This window comes from Colius striatus, chromosome 4 (genome assembly GCF_028858725.1).
Source record: "Colius striatus isolate bColStr4 chromosome 4, bColStr4.1.hap1, whole genome shotgun sequence".
NCBI lineage: Eukaryota > Metazoa > Chordata > Aves > Coliiformes > Coliidae > Colius > Colius striatus.
This window is the reverse complement of record NC_084762.1, coordinates 24,195,951-24,210,780: the sequence shown is the minus strand read 5'-3', so window position 1 is coordinate 24,210,780 and position 14,830 is coordinate 24,195,951. Positions and strand designations below refer to the sequence as shown.

Below are 14,830 nucleotides of genomic sequence, written 5' to 3'. Positions count from 1 at the left end.
ATGTTTGATTGGATGCAATTTCTCTCGCCTGCTGTTGCCAAAGTATGCTCTCGATATTGTTTCACATTTGCTTGCCTTACGCAGCTTTGTACAAAACCTGCTCCTGCTTTTTCTTTGTACGTGGTCATATTAACCCTGATGAATCTTTGTTTAGTGCAGGGAGATGTTGGGGAGGGGGGAGGGGAAATAGGGCAAGGGGACATCAAGAGAAAGAGTTATAAAGTGAATCATCCATGTCGTTTGTCCTGGCTGCCAAGGTGCTTGGAACCCTCACGCCAAGAGGATGCTTTTCTATGGTAGCTGTGTGGTTTGCCTATGTTCAGAGCTGTTGATCTGTAAGTGTACCCTTTATGTTGCAGGATGTAAAAGTCTTTAGTGAAGATGGAACAAGCAAAGTGGTCGAGATTCTAGCAGACATGACAGCCAGGGACCTCTGTCAGCTGCTCGTTTACAAAAGTCATTGTGTGGATGATAACAGCTGGACTCTAGTGGAGCATCACCCTCACCTAGGATTAGGTAGGGAATGGTCTAAGGGGTGGCATGGTTACCTGGGAACATAAAATATGTCTAATTCTTATTAATGTGCTTCCAGCTGGAACATTTTCTTTCCACTGCTTTTGTTTGTACAATTAGCTCAAGTCACATACATTTTGTGTGTTACAATTTGATGTATTAAGCTTTTAAGGCATTTTAAGTCCTTCTCTTGTTTCCCATCCTCTGTTTTTTCAATTACAAAAAAAAGAAAAATAATTGTCTGATCTTCATACTAGCGCTCTGTTGCTACCTTGCTGTGCCTGAAGCTATTGCAAATAAACAGCTTAGGCAAATTAAGCTTGATCCTTAGAGTACGGGTCCTGTGAAGCAGCTCAGCTCATCACCAGCTGGGAGACCTGGGTGAACAGACTCAGCTTTGCATACCTTCAGTAATGCTTATGAAAGCTAGACATTCTGAGGTGGGGGAGGGGGTTAGCTGAACTTGACTTCAGGCAGAGAAAAAATGGTGGCACCACTCACAAATCCATGGGCAATTTCTGGACTAGCAGTGGCATCTGCTCTCCAGGCAGCAACTCCTCCACCTGATTGAAATTAAGGTGTCATGGTTACAGTTTAAAGAAGGCAGCAAGAGGAAGAACTGTGGGGAATTAAATACCATTGTGAATTGGTTTAATTACAGTACCTGAAAGGATCTCATGTTATTCAGTCTTGCTTTTCCTGTTATTTTGTGGCATTGATTAGTTGCAGGGTTCTGCTGTGCAGCTCACAACTGCACAGATAATGTGCTCAGATAGTCCATCTATAATTCTACGTAGCGTACAATAGCGCTTTGGAAAATGTAGCACTTGGAGTCTTAGTTGATAGGTTTCATGGGGAATTTTTTCTAGAAAATAGAGGAAGACAAATCATAAGTTGCCACCAACAGCACTGGAATGGTGAATCCTATCTGTAGCTAATTGCGGGCGGGAGGTATGTCCAAAAATGTCATTCAGAACCCTTACAACGGGGTTACTAAGAATAAAAAAAAAAAAGCAAACGAAAGAGGAAAACCAATTTGCTGGGGATGTAATGCCCTGAACCGATACTACTAAACGCAGATAAACTCACTGCTCTATAGAACAGCGCTCAAAAACGTGAATGATCCTAGGAAAACTTGATTATTTTATGGTTTTACTGGATATCTCTCCCAGCATAGAAGCATGTGAAAAAATTAATGTGAAACACTCTTCTATATACGTCTGTGGTATGCTTTCAGATCTGAGGACATCGAATTAGGTGAAGAATTAAGGTATAAATTATAGAATCCTTATATTTGTAGCTCAATGTGCTACATGGGCACTACTATCAGCCTTTACAAATTTTCAGTTTTATTGATGCTCATTAAACTACCAGGCTCTCTTTTTCTATATTCTCTTTCCCATCATTGCTGATTACCAAGGTATTGTGTAAACAGAAGCCTTCTCCTTTGTAACCAACATCCTTCTCCTGCCAGATTCATTCAATGATGCCACAATTCAGTGTTTGTGACATCACAATAGCTTCCATGGTGACTAATTGTGCTGTCAAACTCTGGTGTGTGACATCTCTGAATGAATCGGGCAGGAGGCTGATTAGGAAATCAAAAGCTTCTGTTTACACATAAATAACTTGGTAATTAACAATGATGGGAAAAGAGCAAGATACTTATCAGGGGCTGCATTTATATACAAGGGGACCTGCCTCCCTTGGACCTCTGTTTCACACTGAAGCACAAAGCGGGGCCCTGGCTGTCCCAGAGAAACAGGGTATGCAGGTTGAGGCTTCAGCAGCCACTGAACTTTGTTCCACAGGGACCACTCCAGGGCTGTCCTCTCTTAGGCCATGTAGTAGATCTGTGCAGAATGCAACCCAAGCCTTTGAGGGTGCCAAGTGAACAGAGGGGGGAAAAAAGTATTTAAAGCAACAGAAAAGATGTAGTGATACAGATTTCACATATTTGAAAGGATGCAGACAGAAGGAGGAATAAAAGAATACATTTAACGGGAGGCAAAAACATCTAACTTCTTGTATTTGGGGACCAAAGTATATGCTATGACATATTTAAATACCAACTTTCATGCACCCATCCAGTTTTGGTTGCAGTTTGAATTTTTTGTTATGCAGCTACTTACTTCCAGCCTCTCAGTAGCTTAAATTCTTCCCTGTATTTCAGAGACTGTCAGATGGAGGTGGTAATCTGTCTGCACCTTAGGTGAAGTTGTTGTCAGGTGTCTGAGGTTCTCTATTTTCCTCTCTAGAAACAAGCTTGTTAGTATAAATACGAAACAATGGCAAGTAGATACTTAGCAGTGTGGAAGGAAATATGGTTGAAGAGCAGTAAGAATTCTGTGTTTCCAGAAGATACAATTTCTTACTCAAGACGTCCTTACTGACTTATACTACTGTTGGTGGTAATCTTGAGGCCCACCAAAACAGGCAAGTTCCTTCCTTAAGTTAACTATCTTTTTTTCTTTTCCCCCTGCCGCCCCTCCCCTCCCCCCCCCCCCCCCCCAGTCGCCCTTTACCCCCCACCCCCTGGTCATACCTAATGTTATTTTCCAAAAGAGCTCAGTTTGCAGAACCACTTCATCTCTCTATAATTAGGCAGACTAAGGGCAAGAGCAAATTTCTGAAGCTAGGCTCACAGTTATCATTGTGGTGATTTCCTATGTCCCACCTTTTAAGGAACATTCACCTGACTGATTACTCTGCACACATAGTCAAGTGTATCCCAAATAACGTGTGTGCTTGCAAATAACTTCAAACAGCTATTGGACTGCATGAAATATTTGTATTCTCACTGGAAGCAACAGTGTGACAATTTACCATCAGACTTGCTTAGATTTTATATGTGGAAATGGTTCCTGCTGCGCTGTACCACTAGTGTCTAAAACACTTGGTGGTCAAGATTTAAGCAGTCTGTGAAATTTGAATTAGTCTCATTTGCAGCCAGAAATACACCTAACATGTTCATAAAATGCACTATTCTCCCTCTGTGCTGCTCCATGCTTAACTATTATCAGTTTAGGATGGGGACTGAGACATTTATATTGGATGTTAACAGAAATAATAATAATCACTAGGATAGTCACAATAGTATGTGTCTGGACACTGAAAGAATCCCTACCTATACAAACCTAATTTTTCCAGCTCCAGAATTGACTGTACAATTTAATACGAAAAAGTAGTAGGGTTCTGAACTATGAAGGATCAGAAGAAAGAATTGCTGCATAGTTTTGTACATACATTTTCTTATTTACTTGTGCATTGATTTTGATTGGCCTTAGTCTGAAGGAATTAGACACAGTGCTTGTCAAATAGAGGAACAGGGCAGACTGTTTTAGATTTGGGTCCACCTGTCATTTGTAGTGATTCTTTAACTGGGAATTATGGGCCATGCCTGTGAGTTGTTCATGATGGAATCCCACTCCTTTTCCCATTAATGTCACTTCTACAGTTCTGTAGAAGTTCAGATAATGATAGAGGGCATTTTCTTTTGTTGGGGGGAGAATAAAAACATCTCTCCTGTCCTTCTAGGAATTGAGTAGAGGAGCCTGAGTTGAGCTTATCACATAAATTCAAAGGAGACATTTGTGGTCACTTCAGCACCAATGCCACTTGAAGACAGACTGATCTATTGAACTTAATAGACTGACATCTCTGCTTCTAATTTTGTAGTAGGAAGCTTAAAGCAGGGCTGAGGTTGAGCTGATGGTGTGTCAAGTGGCAGTTCGTCGGATTTTTTTTCTCAGTGCAGATTACCAAGGACTTCTCAAGTGTACAGCTTGTATGAAGTAGAGGCAAACTGGCTGGGACAAGCTTCCTTGTTAGGTGCAGGTGCTGCAAAGTGCTGTGCCTTTTCTTCAAGGTGGCTTTCACCATCAAAATGAAAATGTAAACATAAAAGTAGTATCACCCCAGAATATCAAAAAGGTCTTGATTTAGTAAAAGAATACCTCTAGGCCAGTTGCCTAAAGCATCTTAAGAAACAGTCACTCCATATATTTACATAAATTAACAATCAAAATACAAAACAAATTGAGAAATGTTGATGTTTCTGTGTTTCCTCAGGACAGAAAGAACAGGATGAGGTTTGTCCCTGCCCTTTGGTGAGAAATCTTAAGTGCATTAGAAAAGCAAAGACCACAGTTTTGTGTGATGGCAGAGGCAGGCTGTAGTAGAACATGTGGTGTTTCAGGGTTCATACCATGGTAAAGGTTCATACCAGCATAATGAAGTGGGTTTTAGAGGAAGCATAATTTGAAAACCAGAAAGACCCTCTGCTCTCAAAAGCTGACTGTCCTCATCACAGAATGGAGGAGATTTGACATAACCCGTTGGCTAAAACCGTGATGTTAGCAACAGATCAGCAGCAATACCTGAAGCTTTACCTGTTAAGCCGATAGATCATGTGGGGCTTTAGGTGCTGAATGCTCAGGTGGTGCAAAATGTCCTTAATTAACTGCTACCAAGACAGTAAGGTAACATACATTAATCAAAGAACTACCCCTTAGAAGAGGTGTTAAAGCTAAGGCACCAAGGAGCAGCCCTCAAATAGAGAGTGGTATAGATTGAAACACAATCTATAGCAAGGCTGGATGTGAAAAAGGCACAGTAAATGCTGAAACTGTCAATGACCTGATGCTGATTGACAATATAAATGCAGGTGAAAAGTAAGATCATTGAGAGATAGGTTAATTTTTCGATCAATTAATTTACATTAATCTGCAAAGTTAAATAATTAAAATGTCATTCAAGAGCTTGCTGCTTTTTCAGATGCCAGTGCTTGCTTTCTGTCCCAAACACATCCCTTGGGTGTCAGCAGCCTGGCATCTCTAACTGTGGGAATGTGAAGATGCAGGAACTTGAAGTGAGGAAAGGACTGTCCAAAGTTCTATGGCCAGCATGTCACACACATCTTGCATAGAATTATTAAAGTTATCATTTTACTTAATTTTTAATTTCTTATTATATGTAAGATGAAGTTACTGACTATTAAGACTTTTGAAAAATACCAAAATATTTTCTCATAAACTTCTGAAGATTTGGCGAGGTGATGAATTCATTGAGTATTGCACACTTTTAGAAGGCAAGTGGGCTTTCGAGTTACTGCTTTCAGTGAACTGGATTTGTTAAGCTATCTGTTTGTGCTTTGATGTGGCATTCTTTTGACCAGAGAAGTGGTGGTTATGGGGAGTTACCTTGTAACCAAATCTAGAGCAGAAAATTGCCCTGTCATGTGTACAAAACATTTGTCTCTGTCAGTATTTCTGTAAAGTAGATCCTGTGACCTCTTTCATAATAAACCCCATTGTCTAGCATCTACAATAAAGGCCTGAAGTTCACCTTGAAATGAACTGGTTTTATAGAGTGTGATCAAATAGGACACTATTTCAGTGATAGTTCAAGACCTAACTGTGGCTTTCCACAACTTGTTTGCCCTTAAATCTGCCTACTTTCCAGTTCCACGGCATGTATCCAGCAGCAAAGGAAGAGGTTCATGTGTATTGTTTAAGCTATTGCACAAAAAAAAATCTTATGATTTTTCCTTTCTCTAATGTCTTATGAAGTCCACATGTAGGAAATCTTTGAAGCACGCTGCCATGTAACATTAAGCTTCGCAATACTTATCTCTCATTCCTTTAAGTGCCTCGTGGCAGTATTGTTTGAAAGCTATAATAAGGGGTTTTTTTATCTTCTTAAAATGTAATGGATTTACACTGACTTGTTTTACTCCTGTTCTTTGGAATTTGGTTTGCTGCTTCTGCTGGCTGGCTCTGTGTTAATACCATGTTCTTTTTCCACAGAGAGGTGTTTGGAAGATCATGAGCTCATAGTTCAAGTTGAGTCCACAATGGGAAGTGAAAGTAAATTTTTGTTCAGGAAGAATTATGCAAAATATGAATTTTTCAAAAATCCCATGGTGAGTCTCATTACTTAGTTGCTTATACCACAGAGAGGGATGAATTGCAGTAACATTGCTGGGCGCTGTTACGTCTTACACATCTATTTAAAAATATAAAAAGTAAAGCAACTAAGAAACAATGCTTCCCAAAGACATTTTAACCAATGTTTAAATTCCTTGTACTCTTCTCCCAGCCTAAAAACGTCAAGTGTTTTCAAGTTACCAAATACACTTTTTTCAAAAAGGCTATTGTTACGTTGGAGAGTGACCTAGACAGGCAATCGGTTGGTTTAGAAGAACAATCAAAGTGCAATTTACTCTTCGGAGATACTTTATTTGAAGCAAATTGATTGTATAGCATGCAGTATTAAAACCTTTCAATTTCTTACACATTTTTTTTTTAAAGTAACCCCTAAAGCACTTTTTACATTTAAGTGATTTCCTATTTATCATTTTATATGTTGAACAGCATCTTACCTATGGCTGTGTTCTACTAGTGTGCTCTGCTTTTTTTACTGATTGTATTAATGAGCCCTCTTCATGTCCTCATGTATATCCATGCTTGAGAAGTATTGTATGTAATAGCTATACTTACTCCTGGATTTGTATCCTTTAAATGTCATCATTTTAAGCTGTTTGCAGTGTAAATGTTCATTTAGGGCTCATTTTTCACATTTTATCCAAGCACCACAGTTAATCCATTATTCACATTTTGTCCAAACACAAGCTGGAATGTGCAACCTATTTAAATAACTGAAGAAGGAATCCAGAGTGATTTAGGTGAGAACAGATTTTAGGTTGGTTTGGCATTTGTGGTGCCAGAAGAAAGATACATGAGGTCACATGAAAGCTCACTACTGAAGTTACTTCCAATGAGAAATTTATCCCTTTTCTCATTAATGCACAGTTGTTGCATCCTCACACGTGTGCTTGCACGTACGTTTGTCATCTGCTAGCGTTTGTTTCAGAGGCTATGCCTTGACTTACTATGTGATACATTTCTGTACATGGAGTGTTTGTACTTTTTCACTTCTATTGATCTTCCCATCTGATAACCTGTGAACATCTGAGTGCTGTACAGAATTTTTTATATCATACTAGCTAGTACATCGGTTTCATGTGGTATACTTAAATTAATAACAGACCATGGGAATAAAACCCAGAATGTTTGCCATTCAGTCCCAGGCTCCTGCAATCAGAGAATAAATCATTATTTTTGTGTAAGAATGTGAAGGCTCCCTATCCTTTACATTAGTTGTTGCCTTATGGACTGTTTCTACTCAAGAGAGGCTGGTAAATGTTAGCTTTCGTAATTCATTGTGCAACTTACCTGGCAGAAGGGTGATTCTTCTTCAGCCCTTCTCTTTATACTCTAAAACAGAAAGTTACATTGCCTGAAGAGTAATGAATGTTCTAAACTGGAAGTGGTTTAGTTGTGATTCATCTTGTTATAATCAGGCATTGTTTTATTTCAGGCATTTTTGCATGTCTTCATGCTTCAAATAATGTTTAAAAACTTGAATTATTTCATCTAATTGCTGTGTATAGTAAATTCGGTGTACCAAATTCTGTAGGCATTTTAAAACACAGCAAATGAAAAGGGAAACTGGAGGAGTAAATCTGAAGTCATCTATTTGACAGTCAGAAAACTAACTGACCTTTGTCATGCAAAGATTTGGTACAAATGAGAAATTGTACCCGATGCCTGAAATCAAAAAGCTCTGCAGAAGCACCTGTTAGTGTGTTAAACAATAGTCACTTCTCTGTTTGTGAGATAGGGGAGAGAAGTTAGTTGTCCTCTTAGGGATTATTCAAACCTAGCACAGAAGCAGGGCATACAACACAAAGCCTAGTTATTGCACGTGTGTCCTTATTCAGTTTTTATTATTTCATTTCATGGAACCTATGCTGACCTATCCTTAAAAAAAGAAACCCAAAACACTGGGCTGTTATGTTACCCTGAAATATAAACATCTAGGGACAGACTTTGCAAAGGGCTTTTCTCTTGACAGGATTTCAAACCCTGAGAGTAACTGGGCTGTTGAACAATGAAATGAAAGCATCAACAGTCACACAGCTCTTTCTCATAATTAAGGTCTGTGAGTGGCACTTCCATTTGAAGTTTTCTGATGGACTAAGCAGGTTTCAAGGTCAAGCAGGTACAACACTGAAGAACTGTATTTTGGATAGCAAGAGCTATCAAAGGTAAAGGTGTACATGCTCGAGATCCTGCAGCATCCCCACCTGTGACTTCTTTCATTGAGTTTGCATCTAGCAAGTAAGCTAGATGGAGATAGAGAAAACTTGTTATTCCTCTTGTTCTGCATCCTCCGCGTGGAAAGCAGAGTTACAGAGAGTTAGTTTGTTAAACAACCTTTATGGGTAGAGAGGGAAGCCTGGAAATTTGGTAGAATAATGTGCAATAAGCAAGGAGTAACTGTGTACCCAAGCTGCAGAGGCATTCATCCTGTCCTCCTGTAGAAAGTAGAGGCTGTTAGAGATGCCCAAAAGCCTTCAATAGAAGAGGAAGCGATGGGAAAATGCACTTACAAAATGCTGCATATCAGATATTTTAAAAATGCACGTTTTGTCTGCACAGGCCTTTGGTGAGCAGAAGCAAGGGAAGAACTGCACTTGAAAACCTTAGTATTGCTTTCTGTGTCAGGGGATCTCCAAATTGATTTAAGAATGATAGTTTCAAAAAAATTAATGACTGGAAGAAAATTCTACTTGTTCTATGTAAAAGTGTTTAAATATAATGTGTCTTCCAATTGTCTTTTCTTTTTTTGTGTCTAGAATTTCTTTCCAGATCAAATGGTTGCCTGGTGCCAGCAAGCGAATGGCAGTATCCCACAGTCACAACTTTTGCAGGTACTGTAAGTTATGTCCACGTGGACAAAGAAAGTTTTGGTGCTAGAGAGGAGAGTTTGAGAAAGAAGGAAAGGAAAATAGCTGGTCAGAAAAAGACCAGGGATAGTTTGTTAGCATATGACACTAATGTTGAAAATACCTGATTGAGATCTTACCCAGTGACACTGAGATGCAAGTTACAAACACAAAGTAATCATAACTATGGTTATACATATTTATTCCATTAATATTGAAGTTACTCTGTGAGTACCTTGTTTGACCACATAGTATTGTTACTAAAAGAGTCTTGGCAGATCTATTTCTAGAAAAACAAATACACCTTATAAAAAGCAAAACAGAAGTACTCTTCTATACCGCACATCACAGCATAGGAGAAAGTGTTAAAATGTATTTGTACTTTAGAAGATCTTGAGATGTTGAAAGGTTTTGTTTTTGCTTTTTATATCCTATGTTTGTGCCTGGAGAGAATTAACAGTAAGAACTAACTTCCCTGTGGTTCAGCCAACTAGCTACTTTTTATACAGAAAAATTATTCCCTAAGAAGTAAGTGCAGTAGTTACAGAAAATTATATGTAATATTTTCAAAGTAATCCAGTTTAATGCTCCGCAAGTTAAATTGCAGGGGTGCATACCTTATGCCTATGTGGTGGTAAGGTTGTGTAATCTGCATGGCAGTCACATGTGCACTGAGTTTATGCTGAAGTTTTGATGTCAGTTTCTTGCTTGTTTGCTCATGAAGAAACTGTGGTAGTGGCACAGCTGGTTGGCCTCCAAGGATGGTGCTACGTTAAGAATGTAAGACTGATACATGGAAGACAGTACTACAAATAACGGGCAAATTATAAAGCAGAAGATGTAAATATGTGAAGAAATTATACATACAAATAACTGACATCAGCTTGATTGCTGTCCCCTTGCATGTTTGCAAAAATGTACTGACTCTGTTTAAATACAAGTTTTCCCTAACTTTTGAAGCAGTGCACTCATTTTGTCCCATAGCCACTTCAAAATCCATTAAGTACTGCTTCCAGGTTCACCGAGAGTAATTTAAAATGTTAGCATCCACTCCCAGCTGGGAAACCAATTTCTAGAATTAAAAAATTAAAGTCACGTGCAATGAGATTGCAATCAAGAACCAAAACTAGAGTGGACAGGAATTGCCAAAGACTGATGGGAACTGAGATCTTCACACCTCAGACCCTTTTTCCTACAATGTCAGTGGAGAATTGAGTTTGTTTGTGAGCATGAGCAGTGAGACTCCCTGAAAGAGCAAGATGTTCTTGAAGGTGGTGAAGTTCTGAAGCTAGGGTAGCTCAAGCAGTGGGGAAAGTAAGGTACTCAAGTAGTACCTTAGAACATTGTGAGATACAAGAGCTTCCTTCTGGGAAGGCACAGTTAGGTACAGTCCTGAAGAAGCAAAAATCACGGGGATTAACAGAATGAGAGGGTGGGGGAAAGAGGATGGACACATTCCCTTAGGTTCATCATAACCATTAAGAAAAAAAATTTCCTTAAGACGTTTAAATACCCCTTTAGTTTAAGAAAACAAACAAGCATTTTTCATCATTTCCATGACAGGTGTAATTTGCTGAAGGTAGACTTCCTGCAGTCTAATTGTCATTAATCTGAGGCCACCTCAAACATTCAGCAAGTGCACTGTTTTAAATTAGACAAGAAATGGAGAAGAATATTAACTGCCATCTCATAATGTCATATACTGTGTTAAGAGCTAGTATTTTTGGTCTTAACGATAGCATTAAAAGGAGCAGGATCTATTTTACCTAGCGGTCAGCCTGGCTCTGATATGCAAAAAAGCCCATGTATTAGTTTCCTTTTGATTTATTGAACTGGACAAAGAGAATATATTCTCCATTCAGTCTTTCTGTTTCACAATTGAGAAGTAGATTCATAGTACAAATAGCAGGAAAATTGACTGTTCTTTAGATGAGTTTGGAAGGAGGACTGGAGAAAAAAAAGGGTTTTAATGCAACTAAGAGTTCTGAAACAGGACAATAATTGTTGGGTTTGTTTCCCATGGCCATTGTCCACCAAATAACAGCAAAACATAACTTTCAAGAATTGCAGAAGCATCTAGGCCAACCAGGATTATGCACTTTTCTTCCTACTGTTGAATTTATTAGTTTGGCATTTAACTTACTGAGCAAGCCCTCTGTCATTTAAAAAATCTGGCCCGTTGTAATAAGGGAGCAACCCATCAATTTGTTAACCATAGTTAATACTTCCTTCTTCTGACTGCAAATCAGATGATTCCATGTGATCCCACTAATTATGTCAATAAGTTAAATATTTCTGGAACTTAAAGTCTAATATAATTGCTGTCACTTCTTCGACTGCTCTATGTTTCATTTTGAGTTAAAGATTCTATTGTCTGTCATACCTCTTTTCCTGGGACAGGTGCATGTGCTATGTAAGACTTTAATGTAGAAGATCCTCAAATAGGCTTTTCTCATTCTAAGACTTAATGATAAAGTTGCAGATTTTGGCCAATGTCTCCAAATTAGACTAGTTGCCAGAACTGTTGTGACAAAGTATTATTTTAAGAATTAATAAGCTTACTTTGTGTCCCTTCAGGACAAGTGTAAGAAAAGTAGGGATACAGAGAAATGATTAGCCTTTTGAAGATGTAAGTATTGAAAAAGAGAAGAGGAAAATGTCGATGCCAGGAGGAGCTAGCTAGATAGACATTAACGGGAGGAGCAGGAATATCCCTTTCGTTTGTAAACAGGTTTAAAAATCTAGGTCAGTTTCAGCATAATGTGAGACTGTGCCCAGAGTCAACAAAGTGATTTGCCATTTGTTTCTTGTTCTGCAAATACAGTGACAATTTTATGATCCATCTATAGGACATAATCCTCATTTACATTTTTATCTCCCAACAGAACTTTTTAAACTCCAGTAGCTGCCCTGAAATTCAAGGTTTCTTGCATGTGAAAGAGCTAGGTAGGAAATCGTGGAAGAAATTGTATGTGTGTTTGAGGAGATCAGGACTTTATTGTTCTACAAAGGGAACTTCAAAGGTAAGATTAAAAAAGAAGTTGCACAGTACTAGCATGTGAAAGAATTTTCTGCTTTTACAGTATGTATTTTTTTGCTGGTTTTTAAATATCTGCACAGAGTGTTCCCTTTTTTTTATCACACAGAAAAGGATAAGCAAGCCATGCTCAAATGGCAATCAAGCCTTGGGCTCTTGATGCATGAAAATAGCTATATAGCATTGTTATATAGGAAAATCAAACTAGCCAGGCAACAGAATTGTGGTTACTCAGGTCGTGCTAACAGCATGAGAAATCACGCTTTCTAAGCGTGATTCATGGTTCATTCATGGTAAATTCATGGTTCATGAATTTAGTGTGATACTTTAAATGGTATTATCTCTAACTTGAAAATCTCTGGAGCAATGTAATAGACTATGCCTGTTCTAATGTAATGTGTTTGAAGAAGTATTTTATCATTTTCTTCTACAAAGCTGCGACCCCTCCAGGCAGCCTGGGAAGAGCACAGTGTTCCTACACTGCCCTCTCTTGGAGGATGGTCTTAAGAGACTGCAGAACTTGCAGCAAACTCTTCTAAAATCTTATGCTTACCTATGATAAAACATATTACTTCTTCAGGAGCCAAGACACTTGCAATTGTTGGCTGACCTAGAAGACAGCAACATCTTCTCGTTGATTGCAGGCAAGAAGCTGTACAGTGCACCCGCAGAGTATGGATTTTGTATAAAGGTAGTTCTTCTGATTAAGTTCTTCCCAAATTCAAGATGGTGTTGGTAGCTCAGAGTCCCCTCAGTCCCCAGCTAAATGGGATTTGTATGTAAAACTCTGCAAGCAGTTCTGTCGTGAGGACTTGATCTTTAACGTCTTTCATTTTGGCAGGCTTATGTGACACTTCTAACACTTTATCTGGTGCTCTTTTGGCTTTGAAAAGTTCTGTGCAAGATCAGCTCAGTGCCGAAGCCTGTGAGCATGGCCTTGGTTCACCTCACAGATTAAATCTTTTTTTCCAAGTATTTTAATTGAATAGGGAAGTTTATCTGGAAAAGAGAGCACCAAAACTATATAGCAACAAAGGATCAAGCTCCAGTTGAATGTATTGGTACCATTATTGTGGACCAGGAGTTTGCATTTATTTAAAGAAGGAGATTGTCTTGGAAAATGGAAATAAGAATAAAGAGCTGCCTTGGAGGATTTTGAAAACTGTTGTGCTGAGAGATAGTTCAAAAAGTATTTCAAAGCTCTCATGTAATTTTCTGAGAAAAAAGTAAGGCTGGGAGCAGCAGTGAAGTAGTCTCCTCCCCAACAGCCGTTCTAGAGCTTGACAATAAGGGTTTGCCTTAGAGAGTAGAGACGGTCTGTGGCACTGATCTTGAGCTATTGAAAGCAGACTTTCAATAACTTTCAATTATGGAAACTTTGGTTCTCCAGCTTGAAATCTGGGCTCATAAATCTTGTCACGGTTCTAGAAACAAAAACTCTAAACACCTTGGTTCTGTCGTGGCCTGAGTACCATGTTCTTATAAACTGCCTGAACTGCAGGATATTTCAAAGCAGGCACTGATATTTGTCTTACTGGACCTGGCTGTGAAAGTGATTTCTTTCAAAGCATGGCCAGTTCTTAGATTAATAGGGTACCTGCCTTGAACTCTGCAGTAAACTTACAGTGTTACTATATACTTTGTAGCCCAACAGAGTGAGAAATGAAACTAAGGAACTGAGGTTGTTGTGTGCTGAAGATGAACAAAGCAGGACATGCTGGATGACTGCCTTTCGACTCCTCAAGGTACTTAATCTCTTCTGTGTGAATAGAGCTAGATCTGTAGTTAATTTGCATTCATTATTTTGTCCATGAGAAAATACCTCTATGTTCTTAAACATCATCCACCTCCAAAATGATACAGCTTGAGAGCGAAATGCCAGGCAGACCTGTCCCTCTTCAGCTTTTAAGCACAGGACTGAGCTCAATTCCGTTCACATATGAATCATACAATTTTAGGTTTTGAGACAAATTTATGATATGTAAATGAATAAAAAATTGCTTACTAAGGTATTTGCAAGCTGACATAAAGCTAAAGAAAATATTTTTATAATGGTAAGTGGTTACGTTAACTAGAACAGAATACTGTCTAGAGCCTTTGCAATTTTTTCAGTTTTCTGAAGGTTTTACTGAAAAAGGTCACAAAAATAAGAGACCCTATCTCTGTGTGAAAGTTACTAATCTCTGAGAGCAAACAATGAAGCTTCTTGGTAATGTGGTAGGAAGCTTCACAGTTTTGTTTTAAACAAAATCAGCATTGAAGGAAATGAGAATATTGACTGTTTTGCACTCTTTGAAGCAGAGAACTTCTTGATCTTCACGGGGAGATGTGCAGAATTGTAAATCTTCCCCTGAAGATGCTGCTGTGTTCTTCTCTGTACCTTACCACATCTTCCCTCATATTAAAGAGAACATAAATACATATTTTTTAAAGTAATAAATATTTACAGGTATTGTATTATTCATGAAAATCCCACCTCTCTTCTACAC

At 38.6% G+C, this 14,830-nt stretch overlaps 1 protein-coding gene across 4 annotated transcripts in view; it reads left to right on the top strand.

Moving 5' to 3' along the window:
• GRB10 (growth factor receptor bound protein 10) overlaps positions 1-14,830 on the top strand; it is a 142,890-nt gene that overhangs the window by 116,412 nt on the left and 11,648 nt on the right. For all 4 annotated transcript variants that reach the window (XR_009818661.1, XM_061995571.1, XM_061995570.1 and 1 more), the window contains 6 exons: positions 360-516; positions 6,321-6,436; positions 9,215-9,289; positions 12,190-12,327; positions 12,922-13,032; positions 13,988-14,086. Coding sequence is in view for 3 of the 4 variants with exons in the window: in XM_061995571.1 (XP_061851555.1) it covers positions 360-516; positions 6,321-6,436; positions 9,215-9,289; positions 12,190-12,327; positions 12,922-13,032; positions 13,988-14,086 (696 nt within the window). In the remaining variant the exon portion in view is untranslated. The remainder of the gene's footprint in view (positions 1-359; positions 517-6,320; positions 6,437-9,214; positions 9,290-12,189; positions 12,328-12,921; positions 13,033-13,987; positions 14,087-14,830) is intronic.